The sequence below is a fragment of the Castor canadensis genome, chromosome 14, assembly GCF_047511655.1.
Source record: "Castor canadensis chromosome 14, mCasCan1.hap1v2, whole genome shotgun sequence".
Classification (NCBI taxonomy): Eukaryota; Metazoa; Chordata; class Mammalia; order Rodentia; family Castoridae; genus Castor; species Castor canadensis.
Genome location: NC_133399.1, coordinates 101,400,077 through 101,426,910, shown reverse-complemented (window position 1 = coordinate 101,426,910; position 26,834 = coordinate 101,400,077). Strand labels below are relative to the sequence as shown.

The 26,834-nt window shown below is 51.8% G+C and overlaps 2 protein-coding genes across 7 annotated transcripts; one reads left to right on the top strand and one right to left on the bottom strand.

Annotated features, from left to right (window-relative positions):
• Positions 1–1,258: 1,258 nt before the first annotated feature.
• Positions 1,259–9,110, top strand: Nudt18 (nudix hydrolase 18). 2 transcript variants are annotated; one of them, XM_020169820.2, is made up of 3 exons: positions 1,259–5,313; positions 6,201–6,414; positions 6,669–9,110. In XM_020169820.2, exons 1-3 carry the CDS (start codon positions 4,897–4,899, stop codon positions 7,262–7,264), a joined length of 1,227 nt encoding a protein of 408 aa, XP_020025409.2. In that variant the 5' UTR covers positions 1,259–4,896; the 3' UTR covers positions 7,265–9,110. The 2 variants fall into 2 exon arrangements, with proteins under 2 accessions (XP_020025409.2, XP_073911241.1); XM_074055140.1 differs by having other exon boundaries at positions 5,203–5,313; positions 5,950–6,414.
• Positions 9,111–9,145: 35 nt separating this feature from the next.
• On the bottom strand, positions 9,146–22,905 carry Fhip2b (FHF complex subunit HOOK interacting protein 2B). 5 transcript variants are annotated; one of them, XM_020169806.2, is made up of 18 exons: positions 22,808–22,905; positions 22,219–22,374; positions 18,580–18,802; positions 16,532–16,704; positions 15,564–15,668; positions 15,350–15,472; positions 14,562–14,807; positions 14,254–14,450; positions 13,874–13,982; positions 13,584–13,660; positions 13,019–13,208; positions 12,356–12,501; positions 12,122–12,250; positions 11,914–12,004; positions 11,605–11,748; positions 11,149–11,289; positions 10,883–10,983; positions 9,146–10,721 (listed from the first exon to the last, which is right to left on the bottom strand). In XM_020169806.2, the coding sequence occupies exons 3-18, from the start codon at positions 18,599–18,601 to the stop codon at positions 10,571–10,573; spliced, it is 2,145 nt and encodes a 714-aa protein (XP_020025395.2). In that variant the 5' UTR covers positions 18,602–18,802; positions 22,219–22,374; positions 22,808–22,905; the 3' UTR covers positions 9,146–10,570. The 5 variants fall into 5 exon arrangements, with proteins under 5 accessions (XP_020025395.2, XP_020025392.2, XP_020025394.2 ...); XM_020169803.2 differs by lacking the exon at positions 22,219–22,374 and having other exon boundaries at positions 18,724–18,802; positions 22,808–22,899; XM_020169805.2 differs by lacking the exon at positions 22,219–22,374 and having other exon boundaries at positions 22,808–22,878.
• Between the last annotated feature and the right edge of the window lie 3,929 nt (positions 22,906–26,834).

Sequence of the window (26,834 nt, the reverse complement as noted above, 5' to 3'; positions counted from 1 at the left end):
CTGCTGCCAATGTGGTTGGCCCTACTCCTGCCGGCCACATGGCCTGTGGAGGGAGGGCAGACACAGATATCTGTTCTGGAGTAGAGGCAAATGGAGAGGGTGGGCAGACACTGGGGACCAGATCACAGGGACCTCATATACCACTGTCTGCTCTTCGGAGGCCTGCGTCCCTGGAGCCGTCCAGGGGCTGACTCCTAAAGATGTTCCTGACTGTGACAGCAGGCAAGGCAGAGTTCTATGACACATACTGAGGTGGCCTCCCTGTGTGGCATTGGCCTGTGGAGACTTTGGAACCCCACTACTCCCAGAAAACTCCAGGGTACCCTATCTCTCCCATCTGCTCTGACCCAGAGGGACGTCCCAGAGAGCCTTTGCCCAGCTGACTGCCCTTGGTGGCCAGGTCCCCAGGACTGAGCTTGCCTGACAGCTGCCCCTTGTTCTTCTTACCCCATCCTCATGGCCCTTCCAGTGTGGCTCTGCCCTCTACTCCTTTCTATGTGTATCTCAGCCCCACAAAAGTGCCAGCTCTTGTCATACCTGACTATTCCTGCTGTGGTTTGGGGAATTTTTTTTAATTAAATAAACTTTTTTATTATAAATTAACATCTGTTCAGAACAGTAAGAAAATAAGAAAGGTACCTGCTCATCTTTACTCACCCCTAACTCAACCACTCAGTGTTTTCTCAGGGATCTGTTGAATTGGTGTGTGTTTTCCTTTTATTTCTATTGTATTCATTTTTTATGCTTCTGTCTAACCTTATGTTCCATTAAGTGCCTGTGCCTTGATTTACATAACCATCCTTTGTGTGTGTGTGCGCGCGTGGTACTGGGGTTTGGAATCAGAGCCTCACACTGGCTAGGCAAGTGCTCTACCTCTTGAGCCACTCTTCCAGCCCTTTTTTGTATTGCTACTTTCGAGATAGGGTCTCTCCAGCTATCTGCCCAGGCTGCTTTTGAACCAAAATCATCCTGCTCTTAGCCTCCTAAGAAGCTAGGATTACAAGCATGAGCCACTAGTGCCTGGCACCATCCCTCATTAAAAAAAAAAAAAGATGTTTCTTCATTGAAGAATTTCATTAATTCCACTTTTTCTTAGTATTAAAAAAATTAGAGATCTGTATTTGACCATGTTATTCTTTTCATTTAGCTTATTTAACCTCTTTGATTTCACTTAATCCTTATCACTATTTTGAGGTAGATACGTTTCCATTTTACAAAAGAAAACAGGCAGGTTGGGGTTGAATAAGTCACCCAATGTCATGCAGCAATTTTAATGGCAGAACTGGGATTTGAACCAAGTTTTCTGACTCAAGCCACCTCACTTATATTATAATCTTAGCTCTTCATTGAATTTAAAGATAGCCTTGCCCTATTCTCTGTCCTTTGAATATATGCACTTTATAGCTGATCATGGTCCAAGTAGCTCTGAATGACACATTCCTACCAACACTTCACCTTCAATAGCCATGTCCTGACATTACCCCAGAACTCTAAATATAGGATGCTTTCTGGTGAAGATGTGGCTCTGAATTTTGTTCATTGGGGTAGCTTTTCTCTTTCCCAAAAGACCTTGCCTCTTCTACCCCACACCCACCTCCCATGGTGGGTCAAAGCTCCCTTGCAGGCATCTTTGGTTTGGCCCTTCGTAAACAGCAGGTGAACTAATTTCCATTTGTTCTAGGCTGGACCAGGAATGTAAACAGTCCAGGTGGGGACTAACCCCAAGACTCAGCCTGGGGCACTTGGCATGGTGTCCCATGGGCCTCTGCTTCTGCTGGGGTCACTTGCTCATGGTCCACCTTCTGCTCCAGTTCCTGTCTCTGGCCCAGACACCATAGCCACATAAGCTCAAAAGCTGGAAGTGAGCTTGGGTAGGCATATCCAATGCCTACTTTTCCCTTTTTCTTATAAACTTCCCAGACTTTTTATTTTGAATAATTTTAGATTTATAGTCGAGTCACAAATACAACACAGAATGCTCCCAATTATCCTTCACCCAGCTTCCCCTAATGGGAACATGTTGCATAAAAGCTAAGACAGTAACCTTGATAGAATTCTGTCAGCAAAGCAACAAACTTCATTGGGATTTCACCATTTTCCCCACTAATTCCAAGACCCAACAATGCCTGTGTTTGACAGATGGCCTAGATAGTAGATGTGATTCCTCCAAGGTCACTTGGGGAGCTAGTAGCAGAGCCCAGCCTGCAGCCAAACCCTGCCCTCCCACTGTAGCTTGGGCCACTGCCCTTCTCACCCTCCCTACTTTGCCAAGAGACAGGGTTTGCTGCTGTGTAGATGACTCTAGCATCACAGACACCCCTTTCCCATCCTGCTTTCCCATCCTGTTCCCATGACCTGAGGCTGCCTACCCCAGGCTTTCCCACTCACATGTTCCTGTACACGTGTTCAGGAACATGCTCCAAAATGGCTCAGGCTTTGTACGATGGGTGCTGGGTGGACCAGTCAGGTTACTCCTGTGCACTGCCTAGTGTGGCACCCACTCCAGAAGTGTTCTTCCCTCTTTGGGAATGAGGACACACTTGGAGGTTTCTGTCTCAGCCTCCGCCCCTCTCTCACTTCCCCACTTCTGTCTTGGGGCCTCACTAGTCTCTGTCTGACCACTGCTCTTCTTCCCAAAGCCTTGAGAAACCCAACCTCTTCTTGTTTCCCTCAGCATTCTGGGAAGGGCTAGGTACATCCCTGGAAGGCTTTCTGTGCATGCCTTTCACAGTTTACAAGGGGCTTTTCATGTCCTATTGCCTCAAGTGTGCCTCATGACGGGTTGATTAGGCTCGCTTGACAAGAGAAGAGCACTTTTCCCCTGTGATGATGAGGGAGAGGAGCTGCGGTTTGTGGCAGCCTTTGCTCTTCTAGGCAGTTAGGTTGTCTGGTGTTTATCTTAAGACGCCTGTGAAGCTCTCAGAGCCCTGCCTAGACATGATCTCACTCTCTCAAATCATCCCTTGGAGGCAGAAAGGAATCTGTGACCAATGCTGCTCCCACTTCACAGATGGAAAAACTGAGGGGTAGAAACACACACACACACACACACAGAGCAAATAGGTTAAGCTCTGCAGCCCAGGGGTCTTGCTTTTCACCTTGTGAGCTCAGTTTTGTGTGGTGGGGAGAGGGGGAGGGAGGTTTAGATGGAACTGAGGCCAGCAATGCTCAGCAACTACCTCAAGACACCATGGCTCACTAGGTGTGCCCTGAGACCTTAAATAGGCCCTGTCTCTAGGGAGTTTGCAGTCAGAATCAGCAGGTAAGAAAGGCCCAAGGAGGCCAGTCCAGTGTGACTGGGATTTCTGAGAGCAAAGTCCAGTTCCACTGCAGCCCTATGGGCACCTTTCATAAGGATGAGTCTTCCTGTGGTAGCAAAAAGTGCTGTGGCACCAAGTGTAGGTGGCTTATGCCTGTAATCCTAGCTACCCAGGAGGCAGAGATCAGGAGGTTCGAAGTTCAAAGCTAGTCCGGGCAAATAATTCATGAGACCCTATCTCAAAAAGACCCAATACAAAACAGGGCTGGCAGAGTGGCTCAAGTGGTAGAGTGCCTGCCTAGCAAGCATGAAGCCCTGAGTTCAAACCCCAGCAATGCCAAAAAAAAAAAGTGCTTTGGACAAGAGGGCCCTCCCTGCCTGGAGGGTTAATGGCTGCCTGGTGATGGTGCTTAAATCTGGACAGTCCACACAGCTCCTTCCTGAATATCTTGGCTCCCCCAACAACTCTGTAAAAGGAGGGTTGTTAAGAAACTTATTCTAAGCAGGGTGGCCTATGCCTGTAATCCTAGCTACACAGGAGGCAGAGATCAGGAGGATTGTGGTTGGAAGCCATCCCTGGGCAGAGTTCACAAGACCCTATCTTGAAAAAACCCATCACAAAAAAGGGCTGGTGGAGTGGCTCAAGGTGTAGGCCCTGAGTTCAAACCCCAGTACAGCAAAAAAAAAAAAAGAAAAAGAAACCTGTTCTACAGATGAGAGAACTGAGGCTACAATTTATCCAGGGGCACAGAGCAAGCCAGCCAGCAGTGGCTTGTATGTCTGATGTAGAGTCCAGAGCTTTGAGGGAACCACCAAGCCACTGTCCCCTCAAAGGAAGCTGCAGAGCCAGGGAAGAGGAAAGGGGAGGCTGGATGGGGTGAGGAGCCCAGACTTGGCCTGCTTCGCAGATTCCTCCCAGCTGGCCCTGCCTTCCTGTCCTGAGAGGAGGTTAAAGGAAGCTCTGAGGAGGAAAGGTCAGGCTGGGAGAGAAGCAGGAGCTGGCCCAAACAACCCACACCCTGTTCCCCATGTGCCAGGCCCTGTATACTAGGTGGGAGGGCACGGCCCCTGCCCTCCAAGGGCTCAGTCTACAGCAGAGACCTTGAAACTGCGTGGGAAACGCGATGACTGCTGGGCCATTGATTCCGGGCTGTGTCTCAGCTTCAAATTCTAATCTCAATCCCTGCCCCATCTTGACCATTCCAGTTCTACTCCTAACCTCCTCCAAACCTTTGATACATCTTCTGCCCAAACCAATCATTTAGTACTTAGCCTGTAACCCTCAGTTGACTTTTTAAATGTCTGTGTCCATCTCTCCAGTCAGTGCATTTTAACGAAGTAAGAAAGTTACTTAGAAAGTGATCATCTCGGGCAATGTCCCAGTTTGTTTATGGTAAAAGCTGGACAGTGAGTTCAAGCGGCGTGGCCCAGACATCGGTGACGTCACCGGGCTGTGACGCCATTGACACTGATCTCCCGGCGCTCAGCACCCTGCAGGCAGGATGACGTCACCATCGGAACCCGCGCGGACGGGTGCTTGCTGGAGGAAATAGTAAGTTGGTGAGAGAAGACGTTCCGAGAGAGAGAGAGAGAGAGAAAGAGTAGACTTAAGACTGCAAAAAACTGGGAGGTCTCGAATGCCGAGGCCCGGCGCCCCGCCCCTTAACGGGCTGGCCCCGCCTCCTCGGCGACCGCCGCGGGCCGGCCAATCCCGGCAGGCCGCGTTGACGTGCAGCCTATCAGCAGCCGGGGTTCGCAGGGCGCATCCGTGTTCGCACCGGCCCGAGGCCTCAGGGGAGGGGCGAGGGCGTGGGACGCTACGCAGGTCCGCGCCCAGGACGCCCCGCTCTGGCGTCTGGGGGGTCCTGGCCCACCGCCTTCCAGGAGATCCCATGGCCTCGGAGGGCCTGGCGAAGGCTCTGACGGCCGTGCTGGGGGGCCAGGGACTACTTGTGCAGAGCTATGACTCGGAGCCGCTCGGCAACCCGCGGGTGCCCGTGCGGCTGCGGAAGAACGTCTGCTACGTGGTACTGGCCGTGTTCCTCAACGAGCAGGTGAGCGTCCGCCCGCCGGCCTCCGCCGAGCCTCGGGAGCGCACGCCAGGCCAGGTGGGGACAGACGAGCCAACGGCCGCAGTGGCCGCTGCGTTGTGCGTGGCTCTTCCCAGTTGTTGCAAAGCACCCACACTTGCAATAGAGCCCTGCGACTGTCTGGATAAACAGAGCAGCAAACTGAAGCCCAGAGGCAGGTCCCCCATCCGCAAGGTCTCAGGTCCTTGAGGAGAGGACTGTGTTCTTCCTCCTCCCTTCCCAGGAGTCTAGCACGGTGTCCGGTGCTCAGCGGTCTCTCTGGAATGACTGTCCGGGGCTTCGGAGACCTCCCGTGGCCCCACGGATAGTAACGGGGAGCTCAGGCCTCCCACCCCTTGAGAGCTCTTTTTAGCGCTAATCTCTGCACAAGTCGATGTAATAACAACAACGAGGGACCAGGGTCATTAGGGAGGGATCTAATTGGGTGGTATGGGGTTGGGATGAGTTTCAAAGCTCAGACCCCACAGTAGGGACCCACCCCCAAGCAAATCTGTAAACCCATAGAGAGCAGGAGCTACACAGTGACACATACAGAGTGACACATACAGACATGAGTCTGTATATGACAGATGGCTGCACTCACTCTTGCCTCATCCCCAGTACCAGGGATTTCAGCACTTCCTACAATGGGAATCTCTGAACCCAAAGAGGGATGAATTATTGCAGAGAGGAGCCAGCTACAGCCACCAGCCTCACAGAGGCCTGTTTCCTGGGGTTGCTCAGCATCCTGAAGGTGTCCACCAGGGAGTCTTGGGCTGGGACTCAGGCTGGGAAGGCTGCTAGTTGTGCTGTTCTCCTGGAGCTCCTAGACTGGCCGTAGTGAGGGGTGAAGATTCTCTCTCCCCCCTCAGGATGAGGTGCTACTGATCCAGGAGGCCAAGAGGGAGTGTCGGGGGTCATGGTACCTCCCTGCGGGGAGAATGGAGCCCGGGGAGACCATCATTGAGGCAATGCAGCGGGAGGTGAAAGAAGAGGCTGGGCTGCACTGTGAGCCTGTGACGCTGCTGTCGGTGGAGGAGCGGGGTCCCGCCTGGATCCGCTTTGTGTTCCTTGCTCGCCCCACAGGTACAGCCCACCTGGTGCACATAAGCAGGGGCCCATTGCCACCTTTCCCTCAGTTTACCCTCTAGTGAGTTGTACCCTCTGCAGCCAGCCGTGTTCTGACTGGTACAAGTCTGGCATTGACCAGTTGCAACATTAGGACTCAGGGCCTCCCTCCTGGGTCAGGGCTGGAGTGCCTGGGTGCTTATTTCTTCTGCCAGACCTACACTTCTCTTAACACACACTCTCCACCTTCCTGTCCCACAAATCTTCCCTAGGTGGAACTCTCAAAACTTCCAAGGAGGCCGATGCAGAGTCCCTGCAAGCTGGCTGGTTCCCACGGGTCTCTCTGCCCACTCCACTGAGAGCCCATGATGTTTTGCACGTGATAGATCTAGCCGCCCAGTACCTCCAGCAAGCCAGGCACCCTCTTATTCTGCCTCAAGAGCTTCCCTGCAGTCTAGTGTGCCAGCGGCTTGTGGCCACCTTCACTAGCGTCCAGACAGTGTGGGTGTTGGTGGGCACAGGGGGGATGCCTCACTTGCCCATTACTGCCTGTGGCTTTACCTCCGTGGAACAGAGGGGAGGCATCAAGGTGGCCGTCCTGCGGCTGCTACAGGAGTGTCTGACCCTGCACAATTTGGCAGTGGAAACCAAGGGGTTGCTTGGACTGCAGCATCTGGGCAGAGATCATATGGATGGCATCTGCATGAATGTGCTGGTGGCGGTGGCTTTTCGGAACCCAGGAATTGAAGAAGAGCCCCCGAAGGTTCGGAGTGAAAACTACTTTTGGTGGAAGGTGATGGAGGAAGACCTACAAAGCCAGCTCCTACAGAGACTCCAGGAATCTTCTGTCGTCCCAGTGAGCAGATAGGGAGGAACCAGCATTGATCAGAACCGAGCAGCAGCCGTGCTTGCTCCATGGCCTTTGCCTCCCTCTCTCTGAGGCAGGCAGGCAGCGTGCAGTCAGGGATCTTATTGCACTGGGTGTAGAGGTGACTCTCCTGGCTCTCAGAAGGACACACATTGCACCAAAGGGGACAGTGCCTTCAACCCAGCAAGGTGTCCAGAGCTCAAGGACCCAGTTACCCTGAGGGCTCAGGGATGCTTCTCCCTAAGGGGCTTTCTGAGCCACACATGGTATCCCCTCATCATTTCTGTACCCTCCTTGGTAAAGGCTGCATGCTGAGACTTTCAGGCTTTTAGAACATGGCAGGGGGTGTGGGGGAGGGGGCTCCTCAAGCTGGAGACAGTAAACAGGTGTTGCTTACCTTGCTTTTCCTCCTAGATGTCTCTGCGGGAGAGCAAATGGAGTGGTTTTCCCAGAGAAGTGCTGTTGCCTGGTTTCGTGCACAGCCACCTAGTCCTTACCCTGACAGAGCCCCAGTGCCCACGCCTGCACTGATGCTGTGTGTGACTGTGGGCTCAGGCAGCTCCTGCTGTCCACTGAGACCTCAGCCTGTCAGGGCTCTCTCCAGCTCTCTGTCCTGCTGGCGTGGGATGTGACCATGAAGTGACAATACCCCTAATGAACACCCAGCTCCGTCCGACCTTTCCAGAGGTTGAGCAGTGGGGACACTGTATGGGGGACAGGAGCCAGAAGTGATGCCCCTGCTTCTCTGCCCAAGTTTCTTTCTCCTTGGGCTTCCTGGACTCTGATCCCTATGCATTCACTGCTCTGCTTCTGCCTTTCAGTTTCAGCCCAAGCCTAACTGCACCCTTGCTTCAGTTACCCTCGGCCTAGCAGAATCATGGCGTTATTTGTTTTTTTAAATAAAAGAACTTTAGGGGAAAACAAAGGTGACGGACATAGAACGTGTGTATCATGTGCTAGTCACCGCATCTTAGGTGACCAGGTGACACTTCTCCTAGCCTGTAGCCTGAGAAGCCGGAAGAGAAAACTCATGGGCTCCTCCTCCAACCTCTTCCTGCCTCTCTTGGCCACCAACTTGTGTTTCTGGCCTCTGGAGGGAGGTAGTAGGTCTCAGTCCCTCTGGGGATCCATCTTCCAAGTGATGAACCAGACTTTTTTTTTTTTTTTTTCAGTTAGTTTACTTTCTCAGTATCAAGGGAAACCTCCCACTTCCCCCGCAGTTCATACCCACTTAGAAGGGCAGTGACATTTGCTCCCACCATTTAAGATGGTAGGTTTCAAGGCTGGACACACTTTAGAATCACTCAGAGAGCTTCCAGACCACTCTGTTCCACCCACACTGACCCAACTGCTGGAGGGGACTGGCACTGCAATTTTAAAAAGCCCCAGGTGAATTTTAAAGTGCACCCAGTTGAGAGCCACTGGAGGGCCCTTCTCCAAGTTTTTAGCCTGCCTGACACTGGAGTACTCTTGGTGACCCCTTAGAGGACCTCTCCCTCTCTCCACACCTTTTTTCTTGGTCAAGTTTAATTATTAGGCCTACTGGTCATGGCTACAACAGTCAAATAGAACAAAACGTACCAGGAAAAGGAGACTTGCTTACGGAATCTTACCACATGGCTGGCCCTCATGATGGCTCCATGGCTGGCAGGCTAAGTCCTAGGTGAGCTGAATGGAAACGGTATTGGCCAGCCAGGAGTCTACTTCCTGGCAGATGTGGAGAAATATCAGATTTTTACTGCACAGCCAGTCTGTTTACCAACCCCCTCTTCTCCAGTGTTGGAAAAGGAATTTAGATTCTTGGGGTAGAAGTTGGGCCCAAGTTAGCAGAGAAGTTCTGGACAGAGGACAGGTAGAGTGGAACAGAAGAGAGCCGCCATGTCCACGCAATCACACTGTTTATTGCTGTGTGGTCTCGGGAAGACACCGTGCAAATGTTAAAGTGCAATGATTACAGAGGGAAGGGTCCATGAAGCCCAGACCCCCAAACATTTAAAAAACCTAAGAGTCCAGACCCAATCAAACCACCGAGATCTGCTCCCCTGTCCCACACCAGCACCTGTGTGCACACATGCACACACACACACGCAAAACACACGTGCGTGATGTTCTTGGGAGCAGCAGTGAACTCCTCCCCCGCTGGGAGGAATGCGGGAGAGGTAGAGGTCATTGAGTTTCCTCCTCTTTCATGTCACCTTTTGGCAACCTGCACCTGGCTTCTAGAAGCCGCATGGGCAGGAAAAGGAAGCAAAAAGGGCTCTGGCCTGCTCCTCCTTGCCCAGAAGCAAAGCCAGCAACTGCAGTCCTGATGTGAGGTAATGCCTGGCGCCGCCCGTGTGTTCCTGCAGGTTGAGACAGATTCAGAGCCGGGTGGGGTAGCAGCTCCAGCTGCAGAGGGCACATAGGGAGAACAAAACCAGAACAGAGTGCCTGGGTCTCAGACCTTACCCCCTAGGCCTCAGGGGTCCGGAGACAGAGGCATCCTGCCTTTTCTGTACCCCAACCTCCTGTGCTCTCCAGGAGGGCATTCCATTGGGAACCCTAGGTGCTGGGTAGGACTTGGAGGGTATGATTTGCCTTCCCTGGTAGTTGACCTCTCTGCCCAGGTGTTGTGGACCTGCTGAGACGGGTTTGGAAGGCGCCAGAGAGGAACCAGCTGGAGCTGTAGCCTGGCACCCGCTCCCAGGCCCCTGCCCGCCCTGGCTGCCACTGCGCCAAGGTTCTCATTAGCAGCTGCCCCCGCCTGGGCGCGGGAGCATGCTTTGGGCATTTGCCATGAGGCAGTTGGGAATTTTGCAAGTCTCCAGGAGGGCAGAGCAGGAAGAGGGAGCTTTCCCTCCACACCTTCACTGTCCCTCCACCACCACGCAAGCCATGAAGGTAGGAAAGAAACCTGGTAGGTTACAGGGTCCTCCATGGTACCTAGTCTGACACAGGGCTCCTGGTCTCCATCTCTGGCCAGCTTCAGGGCCAGCAGCTTATTCCTTATTGCCCCTGAAATTGTCACAGGTCATGGCCTTGGCCATGGCCAATACAGGGGGAATAACCACCCAACACATGAGTAGTGTCAGGATCGCTGACCATCACTCAGCTGATGGAGAAGGTCCCAAGGACAACGTGAGCCTGGGAAGCCGTCTCACAGTTTTGCATCTCAACACCTCCCTGAAACCCAGGCCCATGCGGTCAACAGCTCAAGGTCTCCTGCGGTTAGCCCAAGGAGGAAGCCCAGAGCCCAGAGGAGAATGGTGGCAGCAGGGAGGAGGCAGCTGTGCAGAAGTGTGAACAGGAGTGTCCCCTCTCTGCTTATCATGCTTCTGGCTGGACTGGCCCTTCTGGAGGTGGGGAGAGGTTCAGCTGAGGACCATGTGGGGGACACTTGACGAACGCAATGGCAGCCAGCTCCTTGCAGAATTCTTCAAGCACTACCACACCCTGAAGAAGGGTCTGGTGGTCCAGTCTGAGGGGTGACAACATGGGGGATGGCTGGGCGTCAACAAGTTGTATGTCCAGCATGACAGCCCATGTCCACCAGGCTTGACCCAGTAGCCAGATACCTCCTCGGCCTGAGGCACTGTCCACCTTCCCACCCCAAGGCACCTACTCCCCTCGGTTACTTACTGCTCTCCAGGGACCTGGCCCATGAGCTGTTTGCGCACCAGGAGCAGCTTGCCTGGGAACTGGGGTACCCTCTGAATTCTTTGCATCAAGTCCCCAATCACCTAGAACGGGAGCCACAGAGGACTGAAATTGGGACTAGCCATATTCCTGAGGGCTTCACTGGCTTGGCCACTCCATGGGGGGGTGGGAGACCCATGCTTTCTCTGGCACTAGGAAGCATGCCCACTCCTCCAGCCCCAACATCCCCCTGCCTTCAGCGTCCTCACCCTGACGAGCACAGAGAACAGGCTCCTGCAGCCAGGGGCCAGGTTGATGTAGGGATCCAAGAGGTACTCATGGATATGGGGATGGGGAAAGAGGGCGAGCCGGGACAGGACTGAGGTCACTTGCAGGTTCAGGCTGTATGGCTGTAGGGAACAAGATGGACAATGCTGAGGGTTGGTTGGCAGGGAGGTGGTGAGCATTTTTGCACTCCTCCAGCAAGGCGCCTGGCTGGTGTGAACGTGTGCGGGGGTGGGAGACTCACGTGATGTGTGTGTGTCATGGATTCCCTGGGGCTGAGGCCCAGAGCATGTTAGGGCCTGTGGAGCAGAGGCGAGACGGGGCTTCCCGCCTGAGGAAAGGTGGGGAGTCGGGGGGTTGTGCAGCTGAGGAACTGAAGAGGGGGTCACCCTCAGGAGGACCAGCCTGGAGTCCTCCTAGGACCCAGTCCTGTTGGCTACCTGATCCAAAATCCGGGCCATGCGGTCAAACAGCACTTGGAGGAAGTGACCCTCAAAGAAAGGCCGTTCAGGTTCATGGGGATCCAAGGGTGCAAGGCCCAGGGGCCAGCCCCAAGAGGCAACACGGGAGCTGCACTCCTGGAACTGAAATAGAAGGGGCAAGTGTTTGAGGAAGTGGGCCCCTGGGACCCAGTTAAGGGACCCCACATAGGAGGGGTGGGCTTGGGGCCATGTGGGGCAGAGATCAAACAGATTTTCAAAATAAGGGCTAGGAAGGACAAGCTGGGGAACCACAAAGCTGCCACTCACCAGCCCATAGGCATCGTGGACATACGTGTCATATCCAGTCTCCTCCAGGAAGGCTGAGGTCTTGGCTTCCTCGGGGACCAGGCAGAGGAAACTGAGACAGGAGGCTCGGTGTAAAGGTGCTGCCAAGGATCCCCCCAGTCCCTTGTGCTTACTGGACTCAAGACAGGACACAATTCAAAAGGCTCTGCATGCCTAACCTATTCCCCACCTGTTGACAATCTCAGTCACTGCTGTTTTGCCGTCGGAACTGGCGATAGGGGCCTGGCGAGGCCTTGTGGAGGGCTGAAGGCCAGAGTCAAGGAAGCTGTCTGTGAAGTAGGGGTCTTCCTCCAGATCCCTGCACACACCAGTGAGTGGGCAGATGAATGGATGTGCACGAGAGTACTGAGGGTGGGGCTAAGTCAAGGGCGGGCCCCAGGCATCCCCTCCTGATTACACTTACAGGGTGTCCTCATAGCTCTCGGGCTCAGGTGAGCCCCGGGCCACATACAGGCGTCCCTCAAGGTTACACAGGACCAAGCGATGGACAGCCTGTTCGTGGGGCTTCTGGAGTAGCTCCTCAAATAGCCGCAGCGTAGCAATGCTGATCTGAAGCAAGAGGGGTCAGTAGGGCCCCCTCTCTGCCACCCTTTCTAGCTCCTCTGAGCCTGGGAACTGCTAGCCCAAGTAAGAAAGTCCTCTAAGGTGGGGAGTTGTCACCTTTGGCCAGGAGGTAAGGTGGCAGGTTTCGGGGGGTGGGCAAGGATGGCACAGGAAGCAGAAAGTCTGGATGGTTCTTGTTCTGTTATTCACTTGATGTGCCATCTCAGGCAAGCCCATTGGCTTCTCTGTGCCTCAGTTTCCACACTGGAAAAATAGAACTTTCAGCTTCCACCTCACCAAAGGCTGGAACCTCCAATGAGCCAAATGAATGAGAAAGAGTTCACAAAATATATAGTGCCATAAAGAGTGTGATCACAGAAAACTGGCTGCCAATTACCGTGTCACTGCTTTGAGGGGCTCAGGCCTCAGAGATGGAGTCACCTAGGCAAGCTAAGGAAAGTGGGAAGAAGTGTTCACCTTGTGGAGGAGGGGTAGTCAGAGATGAGGATCCCTCCTGACTCACCTCATCAGAGAGATGGTCGCAGTGCGCAATGAGGTGCGCGCATAGGGTGTGGGGGCTGTCCTTGGCAGCTGTAGGCTGATGGTCAGTGCCTAGGAAGAAGGCCACAGCCTCCTGCAGCATTGCAGGGGAACGGAGCTGGCGCAGCATGGCCGTCAGCAAGGCAGTGGAGGTCAGGATGCTCTGCTCAGAACTACGGGGAGAAGGCACCTTAGCCAGGCCGGGCATGCGCTGAGCCAAGGAGAAAGAGCATGGAAGAGCACAGAGCAGATGGGTGCAGGGTGCACAACCCTTTCTTGCTTTCCTTACAGATCTGGCTAATATGTCTCTGGCCATCTCCTCACCCCTACCAAGGTCTTATAGGAAAAGGTGGAAGGACTGTTTTTCAGGCCAAGTGGCTTAGAGCTACATGCATGTCTGGGGCATGTCTAGCAAATATTATTTGGTAGAGTCCACATGTGACTCTAGCCAAGTTGGTCCCTGGCCTTTGGGACAGGAAGGGGTTTAGGGGTAGGGTGGGTCTAATACAGAACAGGGCCATGGACAAGGGAGTTAGACAGACACTTACACATGTAGGAGCCGGGGCTGCAGTGTCTCCACAAGCAGCTTCTCAGCCACAGCCTTGGCCAAGGCATCCGCAACCACCTGGGAGTCAGAGAGCTAGTCTTCCTCAGATTTGCACCCATAACAATCATCCCTGAGAATCACTGTGCCTTTGTGCAGCACCAAACACACTGGAGGGCCCAGCTGGTTCTGACTGACCCCCACCATCACCAAATGTCTGCTGCGCTTCTGTCCTCAAGACAAGACAGCGAGGGGAGCCATGAGTGAGCCCTGGCCACACCCACCCTTGCTTACCGCATGTGCCTCTGTGATAAGGTGATCGCAGTAATCAAACCAGCCCAGGAAGGCAGCCAGGGCCTCCTTGCCAGGGAAAGATGCCTCATCGGATGGGGCACTGGGTAACCTAGGTGAAAGGGAGGCAGGAAGTCTGGAGGGGGAGACAGAGGCTTCAAGGTCTTCAAGGATGTTTGGGAGCTAGTCTTCTCTCTTATCTGGAATCATTTCTACTGGGAGCTTTGTGATTAAAGACCAAGAAAATGATCCTTCCAGGAGGCTAAGAAGCCAATCTCTAGGGACTTGCTGGAACTTCTGGAAGAGGGTGGCCAGTAGGCATCCCTATTCTGTGCAGCTTCCAGTTCCTGATGTTCCCCAGCCTTCCCAGGACATGAACCCACCTCCAGCTTATGCCCTCTAAAGTAGCGATGTCTGCAGGGTCAAGGAAGGCAGGCAGAGAATGGTACAGTTGGCAGAGGTGCTCTGTGATTGCGATGCAACAAGGGGTGCTTTGTGCCAGGTAGGTGGCAGCTGCTGGGGAGGCCACGCTCACCAGGAGCAGCAGGTTCTCCTGGGCCTTCAGTGCCACCCGACTCTTCTGGAGATGGAGAGATGACTTCAGGGACATGCATCTGAACCCAACCTCCAAGTCATCTTCCGGCTGTTTACTCCACCCTTCCCCAGCCCACCCTCACTCTCTGAAGCAGACCTTGCTCTTGCATAGCCCGAGCAGGGAAGTGATCAGGTTGCTGTCCCCAGGCCCACCATCCAGCCCTTCAGTCTCAGATGGAAGGCGGCTGTTGAAGGCCTGAGCTCCATAAGGCTCTCCATCTATCTGGGGACCCCTGTCAGGAGCACTGTTGTGATAACAGTCCTTGTCGCTGTGGCTGGCAGTTTCTTTAGGCAGAGCAGTAGGTTCTCTGGATGCCTTCTTCCTACTTATGATCTTTTTACCCTGAAAAGAAGGTAGGGTGAGGACAGGTCACAGTGGACATCAATTCTCTTCAACGGGGTCTTCCCTTAAGAGTGGATGGTGGAGCTGGGCACCGGTGGCTCACACCTGTACTCCTAGCTACATGGGGGGCTGAGATTGCGAAGACCGCAGTTCAAGGACAGCCTGGGCAAATAGTTCATAAGCCCCATCTCCAAAATAACCAGAGCAAAATGGACTGGAGATGTGGCTCACGCACTAAAACACCTGCTTTGCAAGTACAAAGCTCTGAGTTGAAACCCCAGTCCAACCAAAAAAAAAACCTAGTGCAGGGTGGCACATAAACATATTTAAGATGGTAAACTTTATGTTGTGTGTTTTACTACAACTAAAAGCAATAAAAATAAAATGTTTAAAGAAAAAAAAAAGTACTGGCTCAGTAGTGGATAGGGCCTCAGCCTGGAGCATCTCGTGGGCTCCCACCCTCTCCTTCTCCTCACAAGGCCAAGGGGGATTGCCCTGAACTACCAGGCCCTTCTCTCCTTGTTTCCCACAGACATGCTTACTTCCAGGATATAGGTGAGCAACTCTGGATCCTGCTGGATCTTGGAGCAGAGGACACTGGTGAACTGTACCTCCTCCTTTTCTGTGAGAGATCCAGGGACTGTCCCACCAAGCCGGAGAAGTTTCTGGAAGGGCAGCCGGACAGAAATAGAGGGGAATGGAGTGGGGGGAGTGGGAACTCTATGCCCAGACACCCCTTGGCCTCCTGGCCCTTACCTGTACAGGCCTGTGGACGCTGAGGTAATGCAGCAGAGGGTGTTGCACCTGGGCCAGAACCTTGCTGAAGAACTGGAATACCTGCTGCCGCATGCCTGGGGGGTACTGGGTCAGGAACAGAGTGCCCATCAGAGATCAGGCCACATCCATCTGCCAGAAGATTCTTCCCCAGAGCTGCTGCCGGGCTCAGTGCCTCCTTGGTCACAGCTCACAGGTCTCCTTCCCTTGCCAGTGTTTGGGATTGGCCTTCCTTGTGTTCCCAACCCCTTTTCCTGCATTAGTTTTCTTCACAACTGGGCTACTATTGAACATTCAACAGCTGGCCCTCCACCTCCGCAGGTTTTGCATCAGTGGACTGTACTGAACATATACAGACATTTTTCTTGTTATTAGTCCCTTATCAGTGCAACATAACAATTTTCACAGCACTTGTATGAGGTATTATAAATCATTTAGAGATGATTTAAAGACACAGGAGGACGGGCTGGGGTATAGCTCAGTGGTAGAGTGCCTGCCTAGCACACAAAAGGCCTTGGGTTCAATCCCTAGCATAAGAAAAAAAGAAACAGTATGTAGGTTATATGCAAATATGGACATCCCTCAGTATCCACAGGAGAGTGGTTCCAGAACAACCCACTTTATGTAAGGGACTTGAGCATCCGTGGATTTTGGTATCTGAGGGGAGAGGCAGGGGTCCTGAAACCAATCCCCCGTGGGTATGGGGATTACCCTGTCTGTGATTATCCTGCCTCTCAATCCCCAGCACCTAGAACAGGTATTCTAGGTGCCCAGCACAGGGCACTTTGCTAAGTGAGGAGAAGGGAAGTCCCAAGTGAGACAGTCACAGTAACCACCCTGTTTGGCTCCCCACCCTCATGTCAGAACTGGAGGGAGCATGAGTAGAAAAGCCTGGAATGGAGGCCTGGCTGGGACGGAAGGTTTGAGAAGACCCCCAAGGACATGCCCACCTCAGCCTTGCCCAGTGTGCACAGGGTCTCCAGGATCTTGTGCTGCAGCAGATATTCCAGACAGGGCCCTGCCTCACCAGCACCGGCCTGCTGCTTCTCCTCATACACCAGAATGTCCAGCATCTGCTTCAGCCGCCAGGGAATATCTGTTTTCTTGGCTGGGGTGTTTTCATCTAGTTGAGATTTGGGACACAAGGGTGGGTAATGTGAAGAGAGGTACTCGGGATTAAAAGCAGCACCCTTTCCTGTCAGGCCCAGGAAAGAGAAGTCATGTCTGGGAGATGGAGGGAGGGGCTGAAGGCCATCAGGAGATGGACATTTACAGTTGATATTTGTATATTTGAAAAGACAAAAGTCCTTCTGGATGAGGCCTAGGACATAGCCCTCTGATTGAGAATGTGTACATCATCATTTTCTTCCAAACCCCAGGACAGGGACACATGAGCACAAAGAAGGGCATATTTTGAGAGCTGTCTGCTCTGGGTGAACAGCTATGGGCTAAGAGCCTGTCATATGACTTAGAAGCTGTATTCTAGCAGCTTCGTGAATGACTACTTCTTGGGCCTCTTGATTCATAGAAGGCAGTGCTGTGTTTTTCACAAAGCAGGAAACAATCTGCACACAAGCCCCACCTGTTCCAGCACAGCGCTGAGGAGGAGCTGCTGTTGGAGCTTAAGGAGGCAGAGGGTACAGTGTGTGTTAGAGAAAGCTTTGGGCCTGGCCTTAGAGCACCCTCTAGCTTTTCTTTAAGGCAAAGGCTCTTGAGCAAGGCAGCATGCCTCACCCTCACCCAATGCCTCCGGAAGTTAAAGGATTGGAGGGAAGGGAAGCCTCATCTGGGTTGGAGCCAGTTCTGGGTTTAGTGCTACTCTCCTGGAACTGGGGCTCTGTCAAGAGAGTTTTAGTTAGCCTAAAATGGTAGTACCCAACTGTGGGGCAATTTTGCCCCCCAGAGAACATTTGGCAATGTCTGGAGACATTTATGGTCGTCAAAACTAGTATCTAGTGGGTAGGGGCCTGAATTGCTGCTCAATGGGTGACCATATGCTGGATATTCCTCCTTCAACAAGAAGGAATTCAAATGTCCACTGGGCCAAGACTGAGAAATCGGGTCTAATAAAAGGATCCCTCAGAACGTCCAAAGGGTGCTTTGTAAATTCCTGGGCTGGCTCAGGCTGGAAAGGAATCCTTTTAAAAAGGCATAGGTACTTGGGCACTAATGGTTCACACTATACTCCTAGTTACTTGGGAGGGTCACCGTTCGCAGCTAGCCCAGGCAAACACTTTGAGAGATCCTACCTCAAAAACCTAACACAGACAACAGGGCTGGTGCAGTGACTCACGTGGTAGAGCGCCTGCCTAGCAAGAGTGAGGCTTGAAGTTCAAACCCCATTACTGCCCAGAAAAAAGGCATAGGCAATTGGAGGTGTGGCTAAAGTGGTAGAGAGCTTGCTTTGTGAGCATGAAGCCCTGAGTTCAAACCCCAGTCCCACCATGAAAAAAAAAAAAAAAAAAAGACATAGGCTGAAATCAGATCCAGTCTGAATCCAGGAGATGCTAGGGATACAGGATCTGGTTACCTGGCAACCAGTCTGCATCTACCAATACAGCCATAGTGACTACAAAGCAACCAATGAGATTCTGCCCCTCAGTGAGTGATCATGGTGGGCCAGATGACCCAAAGCTTTGGCCCTTTGAGTGTCAGCTTAGAAAAAAGGACCTGGGCATGTTCCATGCCTTCATTTTTGTTCTCCTCCTATCCCAGATCTCTAAGGTAAGTATCCTTAAGTTGGTTCAGAGAAAGGAGAATCTGTCCCATTTCTTAGCTAGTGACAAGCACTTGGGGACTGAATGCCTGGGGGCTGTACCCAGCTAGAAGCTGGGGTGAGTGAAGCCACCTCTGCCTTTCAGAGTCAGGCCAATGAGATCCCCGACCTCTTTAATCCTCCCTCCTCCTTCACATAACCCCTCTCCCAAAAAGTCAGGGTGGTGCCAGCAACTAAATCATGAAGACCAGAGATGACCAGAGTTCTAGGTCTTCCACCCACCTATCTGATTTTTTGTCTCCATTGGCTTGTCCTCAACTCTGGGTAGTGGACATCATCTTCACAAGATACCTGCATGGTGACCCAATGCCCATGCCTTTCTCCCACTTCCTCCTAGGGCCCCGGGGTGGAAGGAGCAGGCCCCACCTGTGCTCTCGATGTAGTAGTGTGTGATGCCCTTCCAATGCTCCACGAAGGCCTGCAGCAGGTCAATACTGGGCTCCCGCTGCAGAGAGAGCAGAGACACAGCCTTGGTTGGGGCTCTAATGACCACAGGCCCACTGCCACTGATGCTCATGGGAACAAACACCCATGCGCCTTCTCAGGATGGGCACTAGGCCCTAAAGGAGATGCACCACTCCTGGCTTTTCAAAGGGAAGAGTGACACACCTATCCAAGATAGCAGCATGGTCCCCACATCTTGCCAATGACCTGGCACCACTCCCCAACCATCCCTCCCTCACACATGTCCCCGTTCCTCAGTCCCTGGCCTGGAGAAACAAAGCATATTGGAGGGGAAACAGACACTGACCATTTCCACACGACCAGGTCATGCTACAACAAAGGGACAGACAGGAACATAGGGGAGCACCTCAGAAAGAAAAGTCATTAGAATGATACAGATGGAAAACGTTGCAAAGACCAGATTTTCAGGTCCTCTCCATAGGATGTTTATGAAAATTCGTGTTCAAGGCCATGGCAGGTTCTATTCAGCAATGGTAACATTAGCAAAATATAAAGGAAAAGCCTTACTTACAATATGCATTTTTCTTTCGACCCAGGCTCCATCTGCATTCCCTAACTCCTTAGCTAGCTCTGCCCACTGCTCACCCTGGTGCATTCTGAGGCCACTCTAGGCAAGCCCCTTGCCTACTCCTTTTCTCTAAATGCTCCAACTCCTTGCTCTGGCTGGGACTGCCTTGAACTGATAACAACCACTTTCCCTGAAAACTTCTCCCAAAAAGGACATTCCTCCTCTTTTCTTGCGGAGTAAATGTTTGTAGGAGAAAAACGCACCATAAACAGTCCCTACCCACAGGCACTCATTGCTACCTCTGGGTTTTTGCTCAGGCCCCTTGCTGTCTGGTGGGGGGGCCTGTGTCCCTCTACATTTGTCCAGTTCCTGAGAGTTCCCAGTGAAATCCAGCGAAGGGCTGGCAGCTCTGTAAAGCCCTCTCCCGGGCTTCCACCTGCATGCACCTCACTCCAGCCACACACTTACAGCGCCACAGAGCTAGGCATCTGCTCATTAAGTCATTCAATCAGTAAGCACCTTGTAAATGCCTACTAGGTGCAGGATGTCATATGAGATGCTACAGGCAACCTAAGAATGACTAAGCCTTAATCCTCAGGAAATCTGCTGAGAAAAGAATATACTCACAGTGAATAACTAACCTACAAGGAAGTAGTTCGAGGACCCAGGGTAGGTGAAAGAGACCTTACAGAAAAGGGTGGTCATTTCTAACAAGCTGGAACCATGAAGGCTTTACTGAGGACCCCAGAACTCAAATTTGAACTGGGTCAGATTTCAACAGTGCAAGGAGGACATTCCTTGCAGAAGGATCTGGGCAAAGTACGTTGGAAGAAAGGGCAGACGACTTTGTGGGTCTCTAAGGTCAAGCTAAGATGCCAGGATAGCAAGAAGTAGGTCAATGCCACCTGAGCAGTGTTTGGGAAGATTTTCATGCAGTGTCATGTGGAAGAGGAGACACAGACAGGAAGAATGCTTAGAAGGCCCTGGTCATAGGGCAGTAAGCAACAACGCTGAATCAGAGACCAAGAAGCACTCTCACCCTGGCTGCAAGCAATCTTATCTTCTTTGAGTTAGCTGTAGAAGCAGCCACCCTTTCTGAGGTGGCACTGCCCATAATCCTCCCAGGTACTCCATCCATAAGGAGTGACCATCTTATTACATTCTATGTGACAATTTTACTGGCTGGTCTCTGCTAGACTGTGAGTTCCCCAAGGGCTAGGGCTCTGTGTACAGTGAACACTCATAATTTACCAACTCTCTCAGCAAATTCCTAAACACATTCTGTCCATATTTCCTCACCTTGGAAAGCTTGACTAGCACCACAGTGATTTCAGTTTTTGTGATGGGGTCTCACCTAGTCTCCAGTTTAACTTACAGTCTCTAAACCCCTTCACCTGGGCTTCAATCACAAAGAATATTCGGGTAAGCTGGGCGCCTGTGGCTCATGCCTATAATCCTAGCTACTCAGGAGGCAGAGATAAGGAGAATTGAGGTTCAAAGCCAGCCTAAGCAAATAGTTCGCGAGATCCTATCTCGAAAATACCCATCACAAAATGGGCTGGCAGAGTGACTCAGGTGAAGGCTTTGTATTCAAGCCCCAGTGCCGCAAAACAAACAAACAAACAAAAAACTACAACTCAGATAAGACTGTGATACCCAGGAGAAAGCACAGGCTGATAGAGAGAAGAAAGCAGGGTAAAAATCTCTACCTGAATCTACTACTGGGTATTATAACGCAAGACCAAAGAAATTGCACCAAAGGTTTCTTTCTTTTTGATGAGATTAGGGTTTAAACTCAGGGCTTCATGCTTGCAAGCAGAGGCTCTACCTCTTGAGCCATGCCTCCAATCCATTTTGCTCTGGTTATTTTGGAGATGGTGGGGTCTCAAAAACTATTTCTCCAGACTGGCCTCAAACTACGATCCTCCTGATCTCAGTCTCCCAAGTAGCTAAGATGATAGGCGTAAGCCACCATTGCCCAGCTAAATGATTTCTTTCTAAAGATAATATTTTGAGAAAAAGCCATAATGATTCCTATTCAGTCTGGGCAGGAGAGGGCAGAAAGGAGCACTCCTCTGGGGTCACACTGACTTGGTGACTTAGCATGGGGAAAGACCTAGATCCCAGGAATGGGGGTGGAGCCAAAAAGAGGGATTCCTGCCTGGTCAGACACACTTTCAAGACATTGTCTATATGCTGCACACTGAGGGTCTCCAAGAATGTCACCTGCCCAAAAATATCTCCTTCTGTTCCCAACACCTCTAGCCACAGATGCCTTAGCTTAAGGCGTCTGACACATTAGAAATTCACTCTCCAGAACTTGGGGCCTGTCCATCCCTCCGCCCTCCTCCTAAATGAAGCCTCCTCAGAGGTATGAATTAGTTTATCAGATCACTTTCTAAGATGACAACTGTTTTGACTGGAGACGGGGAGAAGGAAAGGAAAGGTCATGATGGAACTTCTCCAATGAGGTGTCCCAGGCCCTGGAGCTCAGGGCACAGCAGGGCTGGGGAGATGGAAGATGAAGAAGTTTCTCACTTTCTCCCCAAGTATGCCTGTGGCAAAGTGTGTTCTCATTAGTAAGTAGCTCTGATTGGGAAGAGTGTATTGGAGAGGAAGGAGATGAAACCCAAGATTCTTTCTCTTGATACACTAAACTCATCAATTAGGGAGTGGATTTATACTGTGAGACAAAATAATTAACGGACGGACGGCTTCTTCATAAGGCTGCCTGAAAAGGAGTGAATACCCTCCCAGCCTGTCTAGACTGCACTTTGATCTTGCTGAATGAAGTGAACCACACACAGTGGGCGACAGGGACCTACCCTTAGTCCCCACAGAAAATGACCAAAACACAAACTGACATAATGTGAAAAACCAACACACACCAAACCCCACCAGGCTGGCTGGCCTCTTCCTAACTCAAGGTCGGTGTGGTTCAGCAGTGTGAGATGTGTTCCTGGTCACTCAGGGCCGCACTTCCCATGCCCAGGCCGAGTGGGAGGGCACCCTGTGCGGAACCAGGTCTTGGAGTTGCCTGGGAGCTAAGAAGGGAAGAGGGGAAAGGGAGGCTATTTTCAGACCTAGGTGAGGAGGAAGGGAGGAGCGACGCGAAGGAGGAAGGCAGGCTGACCCGGCTGGAGAGCTGGCTGGGAGGGGGATGGAGTAAGCTTGGGTGACAAGCGACAGCTTTGGGAGAGAAGAGTTAGGGAGCCCGGAGAGGCTCCGGGGCGCAGGAAACACAAACAGGAAGCAGTGTGGGGCGCAGGATCTGGGAAGTGGGGCGGTCTGGAGAGGATCCGGACATAAGGCGCGCCTGGGGACACGCGACAGGAGCGGGACTCGCTGTGCGGGAGGGTTGCGACCCAGCGACAGGAGGCCCGGAAGCGGCGCCCGGGCCCCCGGACGATCCCTGCCCGAGAGGCCCGCGTCCCCAGCCCCCCAACCGCCCCTCCGGCCCGGCCGCCCCGGGCTCACCGCCCCTACGGCCTCCTGCAGCAGCGCCCCGAGCCGGCTCAGCATGATGGCGGCCCGGCCCGGATCCGGGCGGCGGCGGCGGCGGCGGCGGCGGCGGCGGCGGCGGCGGCGGCGGCGGCGGCTCTCGCGGGCGGAGGGGGCGGGCGCGCGGCGGAAGGGAGGCGGGGCCGAGCCCTGAGCCCCGCCCCGGCCCACGGGCTGGGGGCCCTCGCCGCGCGCACCGGGAGGGTGGGGAAGAAGCAGGGTGGGGTCCTGCGGAGCGGGTGGTCGCTCCGGATCCGGCCTTAGAGATGGGTTCCTTGGGGTGGGACTGGGTCTATTTTAATGAGAAATTAGATTCCTCTTGAAAATGGGCGCTAAGTCTCAGCAGCCCCCCAGCCCTGCCCAAACCAGTACGTGGGTCAAGGACACGCGCGGTTTGAAGACATGGTGGGAAAAGAAGGAATGCTAATTGCCCCTTAATCGCGTTTTATATTGATTACATGTTGAAACGGAAGGTACTAGGAATATTAGGTTAAATGAAGTATTTAAAAAAATTAATTTCACGTGTTGCTTTTCACTTTGTACTTTTTTAAAGTAGCTACTAGAGTTCAGCCAGCTGCCATGGGTCACCACTGTAATCCCAGCTACTCAGGAGGTGGAGATCAGAAGAACTGAAATTCAAGGCCAACTCAGGCAAAAAGTTACCAAGACCTCCATCGCAACTAACAAGCCACCTGTAATGCCACCGATGAGGGAAGAATAGGCAGGAGGATGGCAGTCCAAGGGCAGTCTGAGGCCCACCTAAATCCTACCTGAAAAATAACAATAAGCAAAAAAGGCGACTGGGGATATGGCACAAGTGGTAGAGCACCAACCCCAGCACCGCAAAAAAAAAAAAAAAAAAAAAAGTCTTTCTTCCAATTACATAGGAGAGGGTAAGGCATCAAGAGTCCCACTAGGGAAGGTGCCCGGTGACTCCCTCCCTCCCGTCTGTAATCCTAGCTCTTCAGAAGGCAGAGATAGGAGGATTGAGGTTCAAGACCCTATCTCAAAAATACCCAACATAGGGCTGGCTGGCAGAGTGACTTGTTTAGCAAGCCTTCAAACCCCAGAATTAAAAAAAAAAAAAGTTCCACTACCGCCTGGTCAGGAAGAACTCCTAGTCCCAGGTTTCTTCCCAGGTCCCCACCTGCTTTCCCAGTTCTCGGGAGGTGAGGCAGGAGGATCTGGAGTTTGAGGCCAGCCTGGGCTACATAGTGACACCCTGTCTCCAAAAAACAAATACTGGGCTTGTAGTTGAATGGTAGAGTACTTGCTTAGCATGCACAAGATACCGGGTTTGATCCATCCCCAGCACTGCAAAATAAGTCCCACTACCAGGAGGAAGTAATCACATCACAGAATTGTGAAACAGAGTAGAGCCTTTTAGGCTCCATTCCCCAGGGAGACAGAGGCCAAGGAGACAATGACCTTCCCAGGGTTGTCGATGTGTGGTAGAGTGGAGCCTGAAATCTGACTGAGGTGCTGTGCGGAAGGCCAGGGTCTGGGCCTTGGGTCCTAAGGAGGGCCAGAGTTTGGCCAAGTCCAGGAAGATTTGGATCTCAGCCTCTGACAGCTGTTTGTGAAAAACAGATGCTTTCAGTTCATCTGGGAGTGTGTTCCTGAGTGAGGATCCCTATGGGAAATGTGAGGGGGTTGTTAGGTCAAAACATGTAAGAGTGAAAGCCAGGCGCCTGTAATCCTGGATACTCAGGAGGCAGAGATCAGGAGGACCGAGGTTCGAAGCCAGCCCAGGAAAATAGCTTCCGAGACCCTATCTCAAAAAACCAATCATAAAAAAGGAATGGTGGAGTGGCTCAAGGTGAAGGCCCTGAGTTCAAGCCCCAGTAGTGCAAAACAAACAAACAAACAAATAAATAAATAAATAAAATAAAAATTTAAGAGTGAAAGAAACAAGTCCATTTTGTGTGTGTGAGAACTAACCTAGAAAGGCAGGACACCTGGGTTCCAGTCCAGCTCCTGCACTTCTCTGATCCTCACAAGTAAGGGAAGCAGGCAGAGGGAGGGAATCAGCCTTTCTCCCCTCTGTATGTTTCAGGGAACTCCAGGGCGTGATGGGAGTGCATGGGGCAGTTCATAACCTTCCATTTGACTTTTTAATGTTATTTTTAAAACTCTAATAAAAGATAAAGAGCTGGGGGGTGAGGGATGATACACACTATAACCTTAGCTGAGGCAGGAGGATCTTGAATTCAAGGCCAGTCTGGGCTATGTAGTTAGACCCTGTCTCAAAAAACAAACAAGCCAGGCATTGGTGGCTCACACCTATAATCCTACTGGGGAGGCAGAAATCAGGAGGATTGCAGTTCAAGGCCAGCTGGGGCAAAAATCAAGACCCTCCAACATAGGAAAAAAAATCTCCAACATAGGAAAAAAAGGGCTGGCAGAGAGGCTCAAGTGGTAAAATGCCTACCTAGCAAGCGTGAGACCCTGAATTCAACACAGTACTGCCAAAAAAAAGTTCATGTATGTACTGTATGTGTCGTATGGCAAAAACGAATTGGGAACCACTGATGTATGATGTATTAAATTCTCCTGCCAGGTTAGCTCACCTTTGAAGAAAGCCTCTCTTACCAGCTTCCAGGAAGTGGACAAGTCACGGACAGTAAGCTGTTTTAAGTGAGAAGTCACTGAGCCCAGATGCAAGGAGAGGACCTTGTCTGCTGCCTCTGGGTGGGGAGAATGTGAAGTAATTTGCTCACCAAAGTTTTGTAATTGCTTATCTGTGTGAATCAGGATTTTCTCAATACTGTGCAACTAAATACAATACTAAATTTGATGCCATGCTTAATAAAAATGCAACTGTTGTGTTAGAACCACTGACTTAACATTTTTATTCATCAGACAGCTTCTTTGTTCTCCACTGATTTCATAATTAGCTATAAGATTCAATTTATGGGGCTGGAGGTGTGGCACAAGTAGTAAGAGGGCCTGCTTTGCAAGTGCAATAGCCCTAAGTTCAAACCTCAGTCCCTCCAAAAAAAAAAAAAAAAAAAAAAAAGATTCAGTTTATGTTTTCTAATTACTAATAGTAAGATATAATTTTTTTTTAAAAAAGGCTTTGCTGGTGGCTCACACTCGTAATCCTAGCTATGTGGGAAGCTGAGACTAGAAGGATCCTGCTTCCAGGCCTGGCAAAAAAATTTGCAAGACCCTATGCTAATGAGAAAAAGCTGCATGTGGCGGGACCTACCTTTCATCCCAGCAACAATGGGAAGCAAAAAATAAGATCATGGCTGTCCTGGGCAAAAAGTGAGAGTCAAAAAATAGAATAGTCAGAACAAAAGGGGCTGGAGGTATGGCTCAAGCAGTAGAGCACCTGCCTAGCAAGCTCATAGCCCTGAGTTCAAACCCAGTACCACCAAAAAAGAAAGTCTGGAACCCACGGAACTAAATTTGGGGACCAACAGCCCCACTACGAGCAGCTCTAAATTCTCAGGAACTTAAAAAATTATTTTAAGACTTAAATGTCAAATCAATCCCCACTACAAACATTTCCCAGTAACTGAGATCACACACACTGCCTCCAGCATCCCTTGGTGCTCAATGACCTTGACATTTTCTCAAAAGCCTGGAAGCTTTAAGTGGACAGGAGCCTCCCTGCCTTTGTCATTGTGTTCCCATTGTCCAGCATGGTAAGTCTCCACCCATTTGCTGAGTGCTGATAGTGGGCGTGTGTGTGGAGCCCAGTTTTCTCTGCACCTCCTTGCCTGCCCTGTACACTTCCCTTCAAACACAGCTTAAGAAAAAGATCTAGGGGGCTGGGGATATAGCTCCCTGGTAGAGCACCTGCCCAGTATGCACAAAGTCCTGGGTTTGATCCCATCCAGCAAAAGAAACAAATAAACAGGAAACTGGGGGGCTTGACCCCATTCCCAGTTCATTGGTTGTATGTAGCTTTGGGCTTCAGGTGAAATGTTTCTATTTCTACAATGTTCAAATTTGCTGGAAAGGATTAAAATGATCTGCCCTGCGCTGGTGGTGT